Here is a 21,434-nt window from a genome sequence, read left to right on the forward strand (position 1 = left end):
CCATCGTTCCAGATTTTGTTACGTTACAGCCTTATTGTAAAATTGATTAAATAAATAAAACAAACAATCAAATTTACAATACCCCATAAAGCGAAAACTGTTTTTTTAATTTTTTGTTTTTTTAAACATTTTTGCAGGGACTGGGAGACTAGTCAGGATCGAGGCCTAGATGAACAGAGCGTGTAAATTGATGATATATATTGATATTTTTAAACAATTTTAGAATAAGGCTGTAACGTAACAAAATGTGAAAAAAAGTCAAGGGGACTGAATACTTTCCGAATGCACTGTATATCACTCTAAGGCATATTTATTTGACAATAGGGGAAATGGGAAAAAATTGTTCGATTGCATTAGACATGTTGATTTTTTTTGTGTCTGCTTTCTTTTCTGAGTGGTGTTGTGTCTTTGGCTATGCCGGATTAAGTGATATGACATGCTATTCTATTAAATCCTTTCTCCGTAATTAATATCACCTGATTGAGCTAATCATGTAAATGTAATTAACTAGAGAGTCGGGGCACCACAAAATAATATTTATAGAGTTGTTATCTTCCGAATAAACTCTTAAAGACCTAGTAATATTTTACATCAATTGCAGTCAATATTAATCGTCACCTTAATTCAGTCTCATCTGAAAGTTGTGAATTCACGAACCCTGGCTAACAAGTTGAATCAGCAATACAAAATTGGGTTTAATTATTTATTTACTAAATACATAACTAATCACACAGAATTACATATACAAAGAATGAATCATACCTTGATTACAAATTATATCATAAAAGAAAACGTCCATAGCGGGCGGAACAGTTATGACAGCTGGTTACACAAAATAAAAGGGGGGTAGGGCTTAAGTGAAAGAGCGGGAAGACTGAGGAACAAAGGGAGAAGTTGTGCTATTGTAAATACAGTATCTTATGCATTCTAAATTACCGCCCATTTGGAAAAGGAAAATGCAATAAATATTTACTCTGAGCTGCGCTTTGGTAGGTTGGTGGTAGTTGGAAGAATGTCTCTGGTGGTAAGTTGATACATTGTAGTAACGTTGTTGTGTGGTAGACGGGATACTCTGTCTGTTCTTTCCTAGCCCACGTTTGCAGCTGCTGTTGCTAACTCAAAGGCTAGGAGGTATCACTTCTGTAGGGAATAAGAGTTTAAAGTTCATAGCATTCGCAACCAAAGCTCACGCTGATGTTGGCTTAGTTCTGTAGTTGACATGTTAGTCCTTTTAACGCAGAGGCTGCAGACCTCACGTACTTGGAACAGGAGGTTACATTTTCGTCAAGGCTTTATATAGTGGATCGAGAAGGGTGTGTCTGAAAAGTTTTATAACCCATGTTACTTCACAGGGGCGGGCCACTGATTGAGCAGAGCCCTAACCTTATGAAAACCCAAATCTCTCATTTGAAAGCTAAAATTACATTTAAATCTTCACCAATAATTTTATATTCAAACATTTAAATTGAACAACAATTCCATGTGATTCCGATAACTCTGATGTGTAGACTTTCCACTGTAGAGTTTATGTCATCCATTAATTGATGAGGATGTCTCAGGTGACAACCGAACTGACATCATATTCATTAAGTACCACCGCATATGTTCTATTGGTAGGATTACCAGAATATAGTTCATTTCCCCCACCTTCGTTGGGTTCCCAGAATCTCTATGTTAACCAAGGGGTTTTCAAATGTCACATCAGTAGGGTAGAGAGAGGAAAAATGGGGGAGAGGTATTTATGACGGTCATAAACCTACCCCCAGGCCACCTCCATGACAGTGGTGACTTTGTTAACATTATCATCTAATCAAACGTCAAAAATGTTGTATCTGACGAAGGGGAATAAAACTAGAAATAGGCCATTTTCTCTTCTCTCGTTTAATACACATCAATATATCTTTTATAAACGTGAGTTAAAACCTTTTTGCCCAATTTCCAATGATACCCTCATCATTGTGAGAGATAATGTGTGTGTGTGTGTGTGTGTATGCCTGTTCCTTTGTATCAGAGAGAATGCTTCCATTACTCTGGTGTGGCAGCAGCTTATTCATCTACAATACCTGTTCAGCTGTGGATCTCCTCTTCTTTAACCTCTACAATACCTGTTCAGCTGTGGATCTCCTCTTCTTTAACCTCTACAATACCTGTTCAGCTGTGGATCTCCTCTTCTTCAACCTCTACAATACCTGCCACACATTAGAATAGCTGGATAGCTGGATATGCTAATCCATAATTGGGATGCTTCTTTCTTTCTTTTCTCTTCTAATTGATTTCCAAAAGTGGGAATTTCACAGCTGCTCTCAATTCTACTTGGCTTCTTCTATATGAATCCCAGATGTTGTTTAACTACCCTTTAACTGCTAGTTGCGTATCCCGTGTAGGCAGACTTATTTTACGTGATCTTTTATTCAAATAAACTGTCTGGTTCCTGGCCATGAATCAGCTTGTCTGATTGAGGCATGGGTCTGGCTGTCACATTTCAGGCTGAGATAGCAGTTAGCTATGTTATTAGCAAATACATCTATAAGGCCCCCCACCTCCAAATGAACACCAACAAACAAACAGCCACTTTATTCTGGTGGGCTGGTGAAACCATGGCAGCAGATGTGGTTAGCCCCAGTGTCACGCCCTGACCTTAGAGAGCCTTTTTATGTCTCTATTTGGTTTGGAAATTCTATGTTTTTGTTTTCTATGATTTTGTATTTCTATGTTTTGGCCGGGTAGGGTTCTCAATCAGGGACAGCTGTCTATCGTTGTCTCTTATTGGGAACTATACTTAGGTAGCCCTTTCCCTCCTTTCAGTGTGGGAAGTTAACTTTGGTTGTGGTACTTAGCGCTTAAGCTTCAAGGTTGTTTTTGTATTGTTTATTGTTTTTGTCGGCATCATCCTAATAAAAAGGAATATGTACGCTCACCATGCTGTGCTTTGGTCTACTTCATTCTACGGCCGTGACACCCAGTGTATTGAAGAAACAAGCCGGTGGCGAGCATAGGTTTTAATTTGACAATGCTTGTGGGTGATACCAAACAGTTTGTCTGGAGGGAGGGAGGGAGGGAGGGAGAGAGGGGGGAGGGAAAGGAGGCCATGTATTCCTAAATGTGTCCAGGATTTAGGAAGGAGTAATCAAGCAAGGTGGTGGTGGGTGGGTGGAATGGGTGAATGTTTCAGTATTTGTGACTGACCGCCTCGATTCGTTCTTATGTAGCACAATTTGAACTTGTGTTTTTTATATTGGATAAAAGTAGAGACACAGAGCTAGAAAATTGTATTTCATACACTGCAGTTGAGGAAAAATGGAAAAGTCACTCTGCTTTGAAAGTTGATAAACTTGTAACCCCACTTTGGCTCTTGAATGTTTTGGTACACCTACTGGAGAGCTCATCTTTGTCTCCACCCATTCAGCATTGTTCACACCCTCTTAAGCCTTAGCTCCACCCATCTCTTTAACATGTTAACATGTTAGGCCATGTGGAAAACACATGCTATATCAAATAAAATGTTATTTGTCACATGCAGGATACAGAGGTGTAAACGATACAGTGAAGTGGTTACTTACATAGTAGAAATATCAAAAACAGACAGCGTCCAGATGAAAATATTTTATAAGTATTAGATGACGCTTACCCGACACACTTGTCTAAATTGATGGGTCATGTGAAGGAAATGCTATAACCACCCCCCAGCCACATCTAGCTGTGGATGGGTCACTATTGTCTAGATGTGTTCATGAAACATAGTAGATGGCCGTAATAACCAGACACACCTGGTGCCCTTGATGGGTCATGTAATAATCCAGCAGAAGTGGAGTCTTTGTTTAGACATGTAGCTAGCTAGGTAGCTAAACAATGAACCGGCATAATCCCAACTCATACTACTACCAATACAAACAAGAGAGAGAGCTGTAGCTGTCATGGCTGTAGTATGAATTTGCAGGTAGCTAAATCTAACAAACTAGGTTCAATGTTAGCTAGCTAACATCAGGCTATAACTATAACTAGCAATGCAAATTGATTTTTGATTCGAATAATATTACTACACAGATCATACATGTAACGTTAGCTATCGAGCCAGCTAGGTAACCTTTGCTAACTAACAGTATGCTTAAACATGCAATAAAAACTACTAAAAATGACTAAATTAGAAACCTATATCTGAAAATGTAGCTAGACTCTTACCCATATACATTGATGAACGCTTCATGGCAGACGGGAACCGTTTTGTTTGTAGCTACATCTTGTTTGGCCAGCATTGTGTCAAGTCACTCCAGTGCACACTGACCGTGGCATGTGCAGAAAGTAGCCCATCACTTTTACCAAGTGATCTGTCGATAGCGCCTGCTAAATTCAGGGCATCAATGTCGAAAACCAGCTACCGCACGGCAAGAGGTACCGGAGCGCCAAATCTAGGACCAAAAGGCTCCTTAACAGCTTCTACCCACAAGCCATGAGACTGCTGAACAATTAATCAAATGGCCACCAAACTATTACATTGACCCCCCCATTTGTTTTGAACACTGCTGCTACTCGCTGTTTAATATCTATGCATAGTCACTTCACCCCTACCTACATGTACAAATGACCTCAACGAACCTGTACCCCCACACACTGACTCGGTACTGGTACCCCCTGTAAATAGCCTCATTATTGTTATTTTATTGTGTTACTTTAAAAAAAATACTTTTGTTTATTTGGTAAATATTTTCTTCACTCTTCTTGAACTGCACTGTTGGTTAAGTAAGCATTTCACAGTAAGGTCTACACTTGTATTTGGCGCATGTGACAAATAAAGTTTGATTTGATTTTGTTGAGAAAAGTAGCAAAACTTTTGTAGTTCTTGATGGTTATATCTTTCAAAAAACACATACTGAACAGCTCATGTCATAGATAGAAACATTCTACATGGCAGACCAATCCAAACTCATCAAACTCATCTCCCGCTATGTCCAGCCCATCCATTATCTCAGCCAATCATGGCTAGCGAGAAAGTTCCTGGCTTTTTCTGTGGCTAAACCAAATAGGCTTGTAATTGAACTATTTTATGTATATTTGTGGATGGAATACAAGTGTGTTACTAAGGCACATGAAAGTTCACATGTCCCAGAAGGCATTTCTGCCAAAAAACACATTTTGATCAACAACAACAAAAAAGTAATGACCTACACTACCGGTCAAAAGTTTTAGAACAACTACTCGTTCAAGGGTTTTCCTATATTTTTACTACATTGCAGAATAGTAGTGAAGACATCAACACTATGAAATAACACATATGGAATCATGTAGTAACTAAAAAAGTGTTAAAAAAATCCAAATATATTTTAGATTTCAGATTCTTCAAATTGCCACCCTTTGCCTTGATGACAGCTTTGTACACTCTTGGCATTCTCTCAACCAGCTTCATGTGGTAGTCACCTGGAATGCATTTCAATTAACAGGTGTGCCTTCTTTAAATTTAATTTGTGGAATTTCTTTCCTTCTTTATGCCTTTGAGCCAATCAGTGGTGTTGTGACAAGGTAGGGGACGTATACAGAAGATAGCCCTATTTGGTAAAAGAGGACAATGACCCAACACTCATCCAGGCTGTGTAAGGGCTATTTTACCAAGAAGGAGAGTGAGGGCATCAGCTGACCTGGCCTCCACATTCCCCCGAGCTCAACTAAATTGAGATGGTTTGGGATGAGTCGGACCGCAGAGTGAAGGCAAAGCATTCAACAAGTGCTCAGCATATGTGGGAACTCCTTCATGACTGTTGGAAAAGCATTCCAGGTGAAGCTGGTTGAGAGAATGCCAAGCATGTGCAAAGCTGCCATCAAGGCAAAGGGTGGCTACTTTGAAGAATCTGAAATCTAAAATATATTTTGATTCGTTTAACACTTTTTTAGTTACTACATGATTCCGTTCGTGTTATTTCATAGGTTTGCTAATGCCAGCTACCTACGCTAATGGTATCTCCTATGGGGACAGCTGAAAACCCCTTCAAGGTTCTAGATAGCACCTTTTTTTCTAATAGTGAATGCTAATGTAGGCAGCATTCCTACAACCTTTTTACTCTTGATGATAATGGCAACAGATTCCCCTGAGCGTGTGTAGAAAGCATATAGGGTGTGTGGTGGAGGCCGTGGTGAGAGAGCGGGCAGGGAACAGTGGATTGGCTGGTGTGTTCTGTGGTGTGACCAGGGCCTCACCTCTCGGCTGACATTTAACAAGGTCTTTACTCTTTTTGTGTGTGTGTGTGTGTGTGTGTGTGTGTGTGTGTGTGTGTGTGTGTGTGTGTGTGTGTGTGTGTGTGTGTGTGTGTGTGTGTGTGTGTGTGTGTGTGTGTGCGTGCGTGCGTGTGCGTGTGTGCGTGCGTGTGTGTGCGTGTGTGTGTGTGGCTAGTGCATTTGTCACACGGAGCAGAAGAGCGGAATTTAAATGATGCTCCTGAAAGAACCAGAGATGCACAGAGGAGGCAGTGCAGGTCAAACACTTACGCATCCACATCTCTCTCTTTATTTTCTCTCTCTCTATTCTCTATCTTTATTTTCTCTCTCTCTATTCTCTATCTCTTTAAATTCTCTCTCTCTCTTTATTTTCTCTCTCTTTATTCTCTCTATCTTTATTCTCTCTCTATTCTATCTCTCTATCTTTATTCTCTCTCTTTATTCTCTCTATCTTTATTCTCTCTCTCTTTATTCTCTCTCTCTTTATTCTCTCTCTATTCTATCTCTCTCTTTATTCTCTCTCTTTATTCTCTCTCTCTTTATTCTCTCTCTATTCTATCTCTCTATCTTTATTCTCTCTCTTTATTCTCTCTCTATTCTATCTCTCTATCTTTATTCTCTCTCTCTTTATTCTCTCTCTATTCCTATCTCTCTATCTTTATTCTCTCTCTTTATTCTCTATCTTTATTCTCTCTCTCTTTATTCTCTCTCTCTTTATTCTCTCTCTTTATTCTCTCTATCTTTATTCTCTCTCTCTCTTTATTCTCTCTCTCTTTATTCTCTCTATCTTTATTCTCTCTCTCTCTTTATTCTCTCTATCTTTATTCTCTCTCTCTTTATTCTCTCTCTATTCCTATCTCTCTATCTTTATTCTCTCTCTATTCCTATCTCTCTATCTTTATTCTCTCTCTTTATTCTCTCTATCTTTATTCTCTCTCTCTTTATTCTCTCTCTATTCCTATCTCTCTATCTTTATTCTCTCTCTTTATTCTCTCTCTCTTTATTCTCTCTCTCTTTATTCTCTCTATCTTTATTCTCTCTCTATTCTATCTCTCTATCTTTATTCTCTCTCTTTATTCTCTCTCTATTCTATCTCTATCTTTATTCTCTCTTATTCTCTCTATCTTTATTCTCTCTCTTTATTCTCTCTATCTTTATTCTCTCTCTTTATTCTCTCTCTATTCTATCTCTCTATCTTTATTCTCTCTCTTTATTCTCTCTCTATTCTATCTCTCTATCTTTATTCTCTCTCTTTATTCTCTCTATCTTTATTCTCTCTCTCTTTATTCTCTCTCTATTCCTATCTCTCTATCTTTATTCTCTCTCTTTATTCTCTATCTTTATTCTCTCTCTTTATTCTCTCTCTCTTTATTCTCTCTCTTTATTCTCTCTATCTTTATTCTCTCTCTCTCTTTATTCTCTCTCTCTTTATTCTCTCTATCTTTATTCTCTCTCTCTCTTTATTCTCTCGATCTTTTTTCTCTCTCTCTTTATTCTCTCTATCTTTATTCTCTCTCTCTCTTTATTCTCTCGATCTTTTTTCTCTCTCTCTTTATTCTCTCTCTCTTTATTCTCTATCTTTATTCTCTCTCTATTCCTATCTCTCTATCTTTATTCTCTCTCTTTATTCTCTATCTTTATTCTCTCTCTCTTTATTCTCTCTCTTTATTCTCTCTCTTTTTTCTCTCTCTCTTTATTCTCTCTATCTTTATTCTCTCTCTCTTTATTCTCTCTCTCTTTATTCTCTCTCTTTTTTCTCTCTCTCTTTATTCTCTCTCTCTTTATTCTATCTATCTCTTTATTCTCTCTCTCTCTTTATTCTCTCTCTATTTATTCTCTCTCTCTTTATTTTCTCTCTCTCTCTCTCTCTTTTGCTCTCTCACACACACATTCATGTTTGGGTCTGTGGTTGAGTGTGGATCAGTAAGGGAAGCACTAAGGGAATGTGGTTGACTTCTCTTATTTCACGCATGTGTGCATTGTCTATGTGTGTAACATCCCTGATCAATGTTCTCCCTCTCTCTCTCTTTCTCTCGCTCAGTTGGGGGGCCAAGGGAAGCCCCAGAGGTGTGTGCTCTGCCTGACCAGGTTCCTGTGGCACTACACAGGCTGATAGAAGCTCTGGAGAGACAAGGTAAACACTTCCATAATTTAGAGGAAATATCATGTTGGTAATTTATATTGTATACAATTCTTAAATTATCACACCACGCTATTTCAGTCATTTCTCTCCCCTGCTCGTCTAGGGCTGGAGAGTGAGCCTCTGTGCCGGACCACCCCAGCCTCCACCGGACCCCCAGAACTGAGACAGGTTCTAGGCACAGGTACATAAACCCTACTTAACCGTATATAAGAGAGGTACATAATCCCTATATAACCCTACATAACACAGGTACACAAACCCTACACAACCCTACATAACACAGGTACATAAACCCTACTTAACCGTATATAAGAGAGGTACATAATCCATATATAACCCTACATAACACAGGTACATCAGCACCATGTAACCCTACATAACACAGGTACATAAACCCTACATAACCCTACATAACACAGGTACATACACACTACACAACCCTACATAACACAGGTACATAAACCCTACATAACCCTACATAACACAGGTACATACACCCTACATAACCCTACATAACACAGGTACATAAACCCTACATAACCCTACATAACACAGGTACATACACCCTACATAACCCTACATAACACAGGTACATAAACCCTACAAAATCGTTCATAAAACAGGAACATATACCCTACATAACACAGGTACACAAACCCTATATCACCCTACATAACACAGGTACACAAACCCTATATCACCCTACATAACACAGGTACACAAACCCTATATCACCCTACATAAAACAGGTACATAATCCCTATATAACCCTATATAACACAGGTACATAACCCCTATATAACCCTACATAACAGAGGTACATAAACCCTATATAATTCTGCCATAACAGAGGTACATAAACCCTATATAATCCTGCCATAACAGAGGTACATAAACCCTATATAATCCTACATAACACAGTTCTGGAAACAGGTACATGAACCCTGTGTTCATGCTGTCTGTGTAACTCCAATCTGAACAGTGTTTTGTCATGTCAGGACACAACTCCAATCTGAACAGTGTTTTATCATGTCAGGACACAACTCCAATCTGAACAGTATTTTATCATGTCAGGACACAACTCCAATCTGAACAGTATTTTATCATGTCAGGACACAACTCCAATCTGAACAGTGTTTTATCATGTCAGGACACAACTCCAATCTGAACAGTGTTTTATCATGTCAGGACACAACTCCAATCTGAACAGTGTTTTATCATGTCAGGACACAACTCCAATCTGAACAGTGTTTTGTCATGTCAGGACACAACTCCAGATCTGAACAGTGTTTTATCAGAAGGAAAGTCTGGGAAAGTTTTTTGTCATGTCAGGACACAAGGAGATCTTAGTCTATTCAGCAGACAGAAGGAAAGTTGGGAAAGTTTGTGTTGAAGTACAGGCACTGGCTCCTATTGAAACTAAATGGGAAGATGATCTGCCTCTGCACTATTCAGCAGACAGAATAACTGGGACTGTCTCAGCCTTGAACTTTGGGACTGTCTCAGCCTTGAAGCACTGGGAGTTCATCTTAACTGGGACTCTAGCCTTGAAACTAAATGGACTGAAGATGATCTAACTGGGACTGTCTCAGCCTTGAACTCTAACTGGGACTGTCTCAGCCCTGAACTCTAACTGGGACTGTCTCAGCCTTGAACTCTAACTGGGACTGTCTCAGCCTGAACTCTAACTGGGACTGTCTCAGCCTTGAACTCTAACTGGGACTGTCTCAGCCTTGAACTCCAACTGGGACTGTCTCAGCCTTGAACTCTAACTGGGACTGTCTCAGCCCTGAACTCTAACTGGGACTGTCTCAGCCCTGAACTCTAACTGGGACTGTCTCAGCCCTGAACTCTAACTGGGACTGTCTCAGCCTTGAACTCTAACTGGGACTGTCTCAGCCTTGAACTCTAACTGGGACTGTCTCAGCCCTGAACTCTAACTGGGACTGTCTCAGCCTTGAACTCTAACTGGGACTGCCTCAGCCCTGAACTCTAACTGGGACTGCCTCAGCCCTGAACTCTAACTGGGACTGCCTCAGCCCTGAACTCTAACTGGGACTGTCTCAGCCCTGAACTGTCACAGCATTACACAGTATAGCATAACACATAACATTACACAGCATAACACAGTATAGCATAACACATAACATTACACAGTATTACACAGTATAGCATAACACATAACATTACACAGCATTACACAGTATAGCATAACACATAACATTACACAGTATTACACAGTATAACACAGTATAAAACAGTGTAACATTACACATTGTTATAACATTATTGGTGCGGCAGGGTAGCCTAGTGGTTATAGCGTTGGACTAGTATAACAGTATAACATTACACAGTTTAACACAGTATAACATAACACACAGCATTACACAGCAGGTTTTATATATATGTTTACCTCAACATTCCATGATGAACACTAAGGCATAGTTGGCAGAATAGATTGATGCAGTTCAATGCATGATTAATATAATTCACCAATACATTTCTTGGTAGTCCAAAACATATTGCTATCAGTTTGTAAATCACAGCTGGCCTGGTACATTGTATGCTGCCTCCATTCGGGATGCACTGTTTCAGTTTCAATGATATTTTGGACAAAAAACAAACGAATGTAACTAAGGTTGGGAATGACATTACAATCAAACTAGCAAGGGCAATGATCACAAGTCAGTCATAACGTAGCTAATAGGCTAGCGTATCAATTTATGTAGCAAGCTAAAAACAGTTTTTAACGTTAGCTAGATAGCTAGCTAGCTAGGAGGATGTCATGGCATGTTATTGGTGGAGTGACCAACTTTTTCCCCTCATATTGTTTTTTCGGTGACTATACACAGCTAGAGATGCAGGTGTCATTTGGTTAGCTAGCATGAACTGGAACAACTGTTACCCAGTAAGCATATCTCTTGCGTTCGCAAATTCACTCTGGCTACTCTATCTACTCCGATGCCAGAGCACAGAATAACTGATGAATTTACGAACGCGCAACATCCTCTGAATATGACCATGTCAGTAAACGTAGGCAAAGAAAGTAATACTTAGTCACAAACGCTCTGGATAACATGTAAACAGCCTATCCAGCTTTGCTAGAGCAAGTAAAAGGGTCAGAGTAAGCTGTTCTCTCCTTTGTGTCTGGAAGTAGCTAGCTAGCAAGCTAGCCAACTTTAGCCAATTTGCTTTGGGCGCTTGGTTGGGACAAGCATTGTTGGCAGGCAAGCTGCAGAAGGATGAGGAGGCTACTTTTCCCCATCGTTTATCAGTGCAATTTTGACGGCCAACTAGCTGAAAAAGTTTGAAAGGGTTTATGTAGCAAACTGAACTTGTGTAAATATTTGAATGAAAATATCAAGATTCAACAACAGTTCAACAAAAGTAACAGTCATTATCTGGTGTGGCCACCAGCTGCATTACGTTCTGCAGTGCATCTCCTCCTCATGGACTGCACCAGATTTGCCAGTTCTTGCTGTAAGATGTTACCCCACTCTTCCACCAAAGCACCTGCAAGTTCCCAGACATTTCTGGGGGGAATTGCCCTAGCCCTCACCCTCCAGACGTGCTCAATGGGATTGAGATCCGGGCTCTTTGCTGGCCAAGAACACTGACATTCCTGTCTTGCAGGAAATCACGCACAGAACAAGCGGTATGGCTAGTGTCTTTGTCATACTGGAGGGTCATGTCAGGATGAGCCTGCAGGAAGGGCACCACGTGAGGGAGGAGGTTGTCTTCCCTTAACGCATAGTGTTGAGATTGCCTTCAATGACAACAAGATCTGTCCGATGAAGCTGTGACACACCACCCCAGACCATGACGGACCCTCTTCCTCCAAATTGATCCCGCTCCAGAGTAGAGACCTCAGTGTAATGCTCATTCCTTCAACGATAAACTCAAATCCGACCATCACCCCTGTTGAGACAAAACCGCGACTTGTCAGTGAAGAACACTTTTTGCCAGTCCTGTCTGGTCTAGCGACGGTGGGTTTGTGCCCATAGGCGGCATTGTTGCCGGTGATGTCTGGTGAGGACCTGCCTTACAACAGGCCTACAAGCCCTCAGTCCAGCCTCTCTCAGCCTATTGCGGACAGTCGGAGCACTGATGAAGGGATTGTGCGTTCCTGGTGTAACTCGGGCAATTGTTGTTGCCATCCTGTACCTGTCCCGCAGGTGTGATGTTCGGATGTACCGATCCTGTGAAGGTGTTATTACACATGGTCTGCCACTGCGAGGACGATCAGCTGTCCATCCTGTCTCCCTGTAACGCAGTCTTAGGCATCTCACAGTACGGACATTGCAATTTATTGCCCTGGCCACATCTGCAGTCCTCATGCCTCCTTGCAGCATGCCTAAGGCACGTTCACGCAGAGGAGCAGGGACCCTGGGCATCTTTCTTTTGGTGTTTTTCAGAGTCAGTAGAAAGGCCTCTTTAGTGTCCTAAGTTTTCATAACTGTGACCTTAATTGCCTACCGTCTGTAAGCTGTTAGTGTCTTAATAACCGTTCCACAGGTGCTTGTTCATTAATTGTTTATGGTTAATTGAACAAGCATGGGAAACAGTGTTTAAACTCTTTACAATGAAGATCTGGGAAGATATTTGGATTTTTACTAATTATCTTTGAAAGACAGGGTCCTGAAAAAGGGACGTTTCTTTTTTTGCTGAGTTTATGTACATGCAAGTAACTGCCGAGATAAAGGAAACACCAACATAAAGTCCCTTAATAGGACTTTGAGGCACCAGCTTCAATGCGCCTGGCATAGATTCTGCAAATGGAATTGGAACTCTATTGGAGGGTTGTGGCACCATTATTCCACAAGAAATTCCATAATTTGGTGTTTTGTTGATGGTGGTGGAAAATGCTCACCGGCGCTGACTGAGATGGCCATGGCATATGATTAACATTTTCATGCTCATCAAACCATTCAGTGACCACTCGTGCCCTGTGGATTTGGGCACTGTCATCCACTCTCATCAGGGTATAAATGATTCACCATAGGTTGAAGGTGATCACTCAGAAGGGCTGTGTATTTACTGGCGTTTATCTTGCCCTCTAAGGGGTTGAGTGGACCTGAACCATGCCAGAAAAATGCACCCCACACCAGACCCCGTATTAAATCAAGTGTTTCCATTATTTTGGCAGTTACGTGTACATTACGTGCATGGAAAGAGCAAGGCGAGCTAGCATACACGGACAGGTCATATGTCCCCATAGGAGTAGACCTGGGAGAGGAAAGACGTACAGAAATGGGTTGACACACGGCTCTTATACATGAATACATACATGGACAGTTCAGGGCTGCCTGTCACAACGCGAAGGACGCACACCTCTGATGATCCCAGTAGGGAGAGGAAGACACAGAACAAATTAAACCGATAAAACAGAGAGAATAGGTGGAAAGTGTGTGTGTGTGTGTGTGTGTGTGTGTGTGTGTGTGTGTGTGTGTGTGTGTGTGTGTGTGTGTGTGTGTGTGTGTGTGTGTGTGTATGTGTATGTCTGTGTCTGTGTGTCTGTGTGTGTGTGTCTGTGTGTCGGAAGGCTCACCCAGTCAAGCAGCCACAGAAACCTGTCTAGAACCATTACCTCATCGAGCAGACTGCAGATTGGTAAATGGCACGGGAGTTGCCATGGTGACAGCTAGCCGTTTTTAGCTGTTGCTTCAGTGATGCCCACACGGGTCGTTGTTTTAGCTGTTGCTTCAGTGATGCCCACACGGGTCGTTGTTTTAGCTGCACCGTACGGTAACAGCACTGGTATATGAACCACACTGATTACATGCATGATGTAGTCATCCAGCCGCCAACTTCACTGGCATAGAGTGGGAACACAGTTTTGGAGAGGATGACTCATACACACACACACACACACACACACATATACACACAAACACAAACCAGCAAACATACACACACACACATACATGCACTAATCATACTTGCACACACAGCCACCTGTTGTTGTTCAGAATGAACCCAGGTACTGGGATCTGTAGTTTTACCAAATCTCCCGAACCTCCACATCTAGACCCTGCCCTGCCTGGATGATGCCTAGGAACAGAGTCACACCCTGTATGCCCAATGAAGACACAGAGAGACTGCACACTTCACCCCTTCTCCCCACCTTCTCTGCCTCTTCATCGACTCTCTCTCTCTTTTTCATTCACTCATTCATCACCATCCCTTTTCCCCTCCCTACCTCCATGACAAGAGCCGCTGAGATCAGCAAAGCACAAATTAAAAAACGCTCCTCTCTTCCTCTCCTCTCATTGGCTCTGGGTGATGTCACCGTATGCCGTATGCACTCGTCGATAACCTATTAGAGCCCAGCATTGGTTTTACAGTGAGCTGGGGAGTGCTCGCCTAGGGGCTCTTCTGCTGCCTAAGCTCATACACTGACCACTGTACCGCCATATTAACTAGCTACCTACCTAGCTAACTCTCTACCTAGCTACCTAAATAGCTCCCTACCTAGCTACCTAGCTAACTACCTAGCTAACTACCTACCTATCTATCTACCTAGCTAGCTAACTACTTAGCTAACAACCTACCTACCTAGCTAACTACCTACCTACCTATCTACCTAGCTACCTAACTAGCTACCTACCTAGCTAACTCCCTACCTAGCTACCTAGCAAGCTAACTACTTAGCTAACAACCTACCTAGCTACCTAACTAGCTACCTACCTACCCAACTACCTAGCTAGCTAGCTAACTACCTAGCTAACTACCTACCTAGCAACCTAACTAGCTACCTACCTACCTACCTAGCTACCTACCTACCTACCTACCTACCTACCTACCTACCTAACTACCTAACTAGCTACCAACTTAGCTACCTACCTAGCTACCTATCTACCTAGCTAACAACCTAGCTACCATACACCTTTGGTTTTATGACAGTCATTTAACTTAAGCTGTGTGATTAATAAACAGACAAGGGAACAGCGGTTTGTCACCAAGCGAGCTACGACTTCTTTCCTTCCTTCTGAGGAAGAAACGCCATTAAAGCCTACCCACCCCGGGAAGGGAATGATGCGATGCCTGGTCTCTCGGTGGCATTGTCGGTTTGTTTGTCTATTTGTTCAGCGGTATAATGCCTCAGTCATCCTGGACAGAGACGTGAGAGGCTCTTCTAGTCATCCCTCTCTCCTGTCATGAACTCCTATTAGCGCTATTACATTGTCATTAGACTGGAAAGCTGGGTTCACAATCCTAGTGCTCATCTCAGTCTCATGTGTTGCTGCCTGGTGAAACAGTGGGCGGACTAGGTACTGTACTGGGGTGATGTTGTGTTGTATCAGTAGACTAGTACTGTACTGGGGTGATGTTGTGTTGTATCAGTAGACTAGTACTGTACTGGGGTGATGTTGTGTTGTATCAGTAGACTAGTACTGTACTGGGATGATATTGTATTGTATCAGTAGACTAATACTGTACTGGGATGATGTTGTGTTGTATCAGTAGACTAGTACTGTACTGGGATGATATTGTATTGTATCAGTAGACTAGTACTGTACTGGGATGATATTGTATTGTATCAGTAGACTAGTACTGTACTGGGATGATATTGTATTGTATCAGTAGACTAGTACTGTACTGGGGTGATGTTGTGTTGTATCAGTAGGTAGACTAATACTGTACTGGGATGATGTTGTATTGTATCAGTAGACTAGTACTGTACTGGGGTGATGTTGTGTTGTATCAGTAGACTAGTACTGTACTGGGGTGATGTTGTGTTGTATCAGTAGACTAGTACTGTACTGGGATGATATTGTATTGTATCAGTAGACTAGTACTGTACTGGGGTGATGTTGTGTTGTATCAGTAGACTAGTACTGTACTGGGGTGATGTTGTGTTGTATCAGTAGACTAATACTGTACTGGGATGATGTTGTGTTGTATCAGTAGACTAGTACTGTACTGGGGTGATATTGTATTGTATCAGTAGACTAATACTGTACTGGGATGATATTGTGTTGTATCAGTAGACTAGTACTGTACTGTACAGGGGTGATATTGTGTTGTATCAGTAGACTAGTACTGTACTGGGATGATATTGTGTCAGTAGGTAGAGTAACACTACTGGGGTGATATTGTGTCAGTAGGTAGAGTGACACTACTGGGTGATATTGTGTCAGTAGGTGGAGTAACACTACTGGGGTGATATTGTGTCAGTAGGTAGAGTGACACTACTGGGTGATATTGTGTCAGTAGGTGGAGTAACACTACTGGGGTGATATTGTGTCAGTAGGTGGTGTAACACTACTGGGGTGATATTGTGTCAGTAGGTGGAGTAACACTACTGGAGTGATATTGTGTCAGTAGGTGGAGTAACACTACTGGGGTGATATTGTGTCAGTAGGTAGAGTAGCACTGTACGGGGGTGATAATGTGTCAGTAGGTGGAGTAACACTACTGGGTGATGTTGTGTCAGTAGGTAGAGTAACACTACTGGGGTGATATTGTGCCAGTAGGTGGAGTAACACTACTGGGTGATGTTGTGTCAGTAGGTAGAGTAACACTACTGGGGTGATATTGTGTCAGTAGGTAGAGTAACACTACTGGGGTGATATTGTGTCAGTAGGTAGAGTAACACTACTGGGGTGATATTGTGTCAGTAGGTAGAGTAACACTACTGGGGTGATATTGTGTCAGTAGGTAGAGTAACACTACTGGGGTGATATTGTGTCAGTAGGTAGAGTAACACTACTGGGGTGATATTGTGTCAGTAGGTAGAGTAACACTACTGGGGTGATATTGTGTCTGTAGGTAGAGTAACACTACTGGGGTGATATTGTGTCTGTAGGTAGAGTAACACTACTGGGGTGATATTGATATGCACAGAAACATAAACATGCCATCAGCTCCTTGCCCTCAATGATGACATAATTATGTGCCAGGTAGACTAGTTCTTCCCCAAATCCACACTTAGTAACGCTGTATACTCTGTTCCATTCCAGTCTGCTGCAGTTTGTACATTTACCCTCTGTCCCCACCATTTCCTGTCATCCTCTCCACCTGCTCTCTTCCACTCAGTGGAGGTAAAGCATCCCTCCCTCCCTTTCTCCAGCGATGATGTCACCTCCTAGCAGAGCAGCAGCAGTCCTGTGTTGTTGGAGTCAGGCCTCTTATGACAGAGCAGAGATCCAGCTCCCCATGTCTCATACCCTCTGTTGCTATCTCCCTCGGTTTCTCATTTTTTCTTGCGTCCTCTTCTTTATCTCCCTCTTTATCTTCCTCCCTTTATCTCTCCATCTCCCTTCTTCCTTTCTCTCTTGCCAGTTGACACTGTGTGGCTGTCCGATGTTATTTTGGCTGTTTATTGTCCTGGTACTGGGCTGGGGTGGGCTGGGGTGGTACTAGGCTGAGCTGGTACTGGGCTGGTACTGGGGTTAGCTGGTACTGGGCTGGGCTGATACTGGGCTGGGGCTGGTACTGGGCTGGTACTGAGATGGTGCTGGGGTGGGCTGCTACTGGGCTAGGCTGGTACTGGGCTGGAGTGGGTTGGTACTGGGCTGGGGTGGGCTAGTACTGGGCTGGTGTGGGCTGGTAATGGGCTGGTGTGGGCTGGTACTGGGCTGGGGTGGACTGCTACTGGGCTGGACTGGTAATGGGCTGGTACTGGGCAGGGCTGGTCTGTGGTGTGTTGTGTGTTCCTACCCTGTCCAGTCCTGCAATGTCCTGCCCTGTCCTGCCCCGTCCTGTCCTACAATGTCCTGCTCTGTTCAGTCCTTTTCTGTCCAGTCCTATGCTATCCTGTCCTGCCCTGTGCTGTCAAGTCCTGCCCGCCCTGTCCTGCAATGTCCTGCTCTGTTCAGTCCTTTTCTGTCCAGTCCTATGCTATCCTGTCCTGCCCTGTCCAGTCTTGTGCTGTCCTGCCTTGTCCAGACTTGTGCTGTCCTGCTCTGTCCTGCCCTGTCCAGTCTTGTGCTGTCCTGCCCTGTCCAGTACTATGCTGTCCTGTCGTGTCCAGTACTATGTTGTCCTGTCCAGTACTGTGCTGTCCTGTCCTGTCCAGTACTGTGCTGTGCTGTCCTGTCATGTCCAGTCCTGCCCTGTCCTGGCTCCAGTACTGTGCTGTCCTGCCCTGTCCAGTACTGTGCTGTCCTGTCCTGTCCTGTCTAGTACTATGCTGTCCTGTCCTGTCCAGTACTGTGCTGTCCTGCCCTGTCCAGTACTATGCTGTCCTGTCCAGTCCTTCCCTGTCCTGGCTCCAGTCCGGTCCTGTCCAGTGCTGTGCTGTCCTGCCCTGTCCAGTACCGTGCTGTCCTGGCTCCAGTCCTGTCCTGGTTCCAGTACTGTGCTGTCCTGCCCTGTCCAGTCCTGCCCTGTCCTGTACAGTCCTGTCCAGTCCTGCCCTGTCCTGGCTCCAGTCCTGTCCTGTCCAGTCCAGTCATGTCCTGGCTCCAGTCCTGTCCTTCCCTGTCCTGTCCAGTCCTGTCCTGGCTCCAGTACTGTGCTGTCCTGCCCTGTCCTGGCCTGTCCTGGCTCCAGTCCTCCTCACCCTCAGACCTCACTGGATCCTCTAAACCTCAGCACCTCATTCCTCACACACATCATCTCTGGCCTAGTGCATGTGTGCCTGTGTGTGTCACTCATATTCACCCACTCACACATTATCGTACTCCACCAGGCCTATTGGCACACAGTGGTATGTCCCCATTCAACCCCAGTGTCTCAACATCACACAGAGAGAGTCATTCACAGTTTATGATATGTTCAGGTTACAGTTTATACCATCTATCCCTTTGTATACTGGCTAGCTGTTCTGGCTAAGCATAAGTAGTGGAGAGATATGAGTATACTTGAGCAGCATGTCAAGGACAGATGGGTTAACACAGATATTGATGGTCGGAGTGGTGGTGTTGATAGTACAGCTCCTTCCATGGCATCTGATTAGGACACTGGGCCATTAGGTAGGAGTGAGTGAGTTCAGCTGTACTATAGGCTTCATCTACAAGCCTAGTGGACAGAGACCCAAAGAGCTGAGCTCGGTGGCCCTGTGGTCAGGCAGGAATGAGACGTGTCATCTCCATGTCTATTTTCCTCTCTGTCCGCGAGGCGAGGGCGTTGATTTACTCAAAGTGTCCTGTTTCACAGCCAACAGCCTCAGAGTGCTGCTTGGACAACATACAGTACTGTCAGTGACACTACAGTGCCGGGAACTTATGGACAGTCAATAGAAACAGCAAACCGGAACCAGAGTTGTGGGGAAAAACTCAGCCAACATTATCAAGCACAGGGAACAACTGTGTTGAGTGGCTAGTTTTTTGTGAAGTGACTCAAGCACAAGTAAGACAATAAGACATACTTGAATCCTTCTACAAAACATTCAGACAGTCTCTGCCCACACCTTTAAATAACAGACAAAGGAGACCCCTGCCCACCATGGCCTGGTGTGTTTAAGATCTGTTGAGGCCCTGGTATACAGTGATGACAGAGGAGGGAGGGAGGGGGAGGGTGGGAGGGAGGTGCGGTAGTACCAGCTAACGCTGACTCACTAGGTATCTCTACTAGTGCTGTTTCTAACACTGACTCACTAGGTATCTCTACTAGTGCTATTTCTAACGCTGACTCACTAGGTATCTCTACTAGTGCTATTTCTAACGCTGACTCACTAGGTTTCTCTACTAGTATCTCTACTGTTTCTAACACTGACTCACTAGGTTTCTCTACTAGTGCTGTTTCTAACACTGACTCACTAGGTATCTCTACTAGTGCTGTTTCTAACACTGACTCACTAGGTATCTCTACTAGTGCTGTTTCTAACACTGACTCACTAGGTATCTCTACTAGTGCTGTTTCTAACACTGACTCACTAGGTTTCTCTACTAGTACTGTTTCTAACGCTGACTCACTAGGTATCTCTACTAGTACTGTTTCTAACGCTGACTCACTAGGTATCTCTACTAGTGCTGTTTCTAACACTGACTCACTAGGTTTCTCTACTAGTACTGTTTCTAACGCTGACTCACTAGGTATCTCTACTAGTACTGTTTCTAACGCTGACTCACTAGGTATCTCTACTAGTGCTGTTTCTAACGCTGACTCACTAGGTATCTCTACTAGTGCTGTTTCTAACACTGACTCACTAGGTTCTCTACTAGTACTGTTTCTACTGTGCTGTTTCTAACACGCTGACTCACTAGGTATCTCTACTAGTGCTGTTTCTAACACTGACTCACTAGGTATCTCTACTAGTGCTGTTTCTAACGCTGACTCACTAGGTATCTCTACTAGTGCTGTTTCTAACGCTGACTCACTAGGTTTCTCTACTAGTGCTGTTTCTAACACTGACTCACTGACTCACTAGTGCTGTTTCTAACGCTGACTCACTAGGTATCTCTACTAGTGCTGTTTCTAATACTGACTCACTAGGTTTCTCTACTAGTGCTGTTTCTAACACTGACTCACAAGGTTTTTCTACAAGTGCTGTTTCTAACACTGACTCACTAGGTATCTCTACTAGTGCTGTTTCTAACGCTGACTCACTAGGTTTCTCTACTAGTACTGTTTCTAACACTGACTCACTAGGTTTCTCTACTAGTACTGTTTCTAACGCTGACTCACTAGGTATCTCTAGTAGTACTGTTTCTAACGCTGACTCACTACTCACTCGGTATCTCTACTAGTACTGTTTCTAACACTGACTCACTACTCACTAGGTATCTCTACTAGTGCTGTTTCTAACACTGACTCACTAGGTTTCTCTACTAGTACTGTTTCTAAGACTGACTCACTAGGTTTCTCTACTAGTACTGTTTCTAACGCTGACTCACTAGGTATCTCTACTAGTACTGTTTCTAACACTGACTCACTAGGTATCTCTACTAGTACTGTTTCTAACACTGACTCACTAGGTATCTCTACTAGTGCTGTTTCTAACACTGACTCACTAGGTATCTCTACTAGTGCTGTTTCTAACACTGACTCACTAGGTTTCTCTACTAGTACTGTTTCTAACACTGACTCACTAGGTTTCTCTACTAGTACTGTTTCTAACGCTGACTCACTAGGTATCTCTACTAGTACTGTTTCTAACACTGACTCACTAGGTATCTCTACTAGTGCTGTTTCTAACACT

At 42.9% G+C, this 21,434-nt stretch overlaps 1 protein-coding gene across 2 annotated transcripts in view; it reads left to right on the forward strand.

The window, feature by feature from the left end:
- The window catches only part of LOC112234933 (phosphatidylinositol 3-kinase regulatory subunit gamma), a 352,082-nt gene that overhangs the window by 129,035 nt on the left and 201,613 nt on the right, over nucleotides 1-21,434 (forward strand). For both annotated transcript variants that reach the window (XM_042322419.1, XM_042322420.1), the window contains exons 3-4: nucleotides 8,246-8,338; nucleotides 8,451-8,528. In XM_042322419.1, coding sequence (XP_042178353.1) covers nucleotides 8,246-8,338; nucleotides 8,451-8,528 — 171 coding nt within the window. The remainder of the gene's footprint in view (nucleotides 1-8,245; nucleotides 8,339-8,450; nucleotides 8,529-21,434) is intronic.

The sequence above is a fragment of the Oncorhynchus tshawytscha genome, linkage group LG05 (genome assembly GCF_018296145.1).
Source record: "Oncorhynchus tshawytscha isolate Ot180627B linkage group LG05, Otsh_v2.0, whole genome shotgun sequence".
In the NCBI taxonomy this organism is placed as follows: Eukaryota; Metazoa; Chordata; class Actinopteri; order Salmoniformes; family Salmonidae; genus Oncorhynchus; species Oncorhynchus tshawytscha.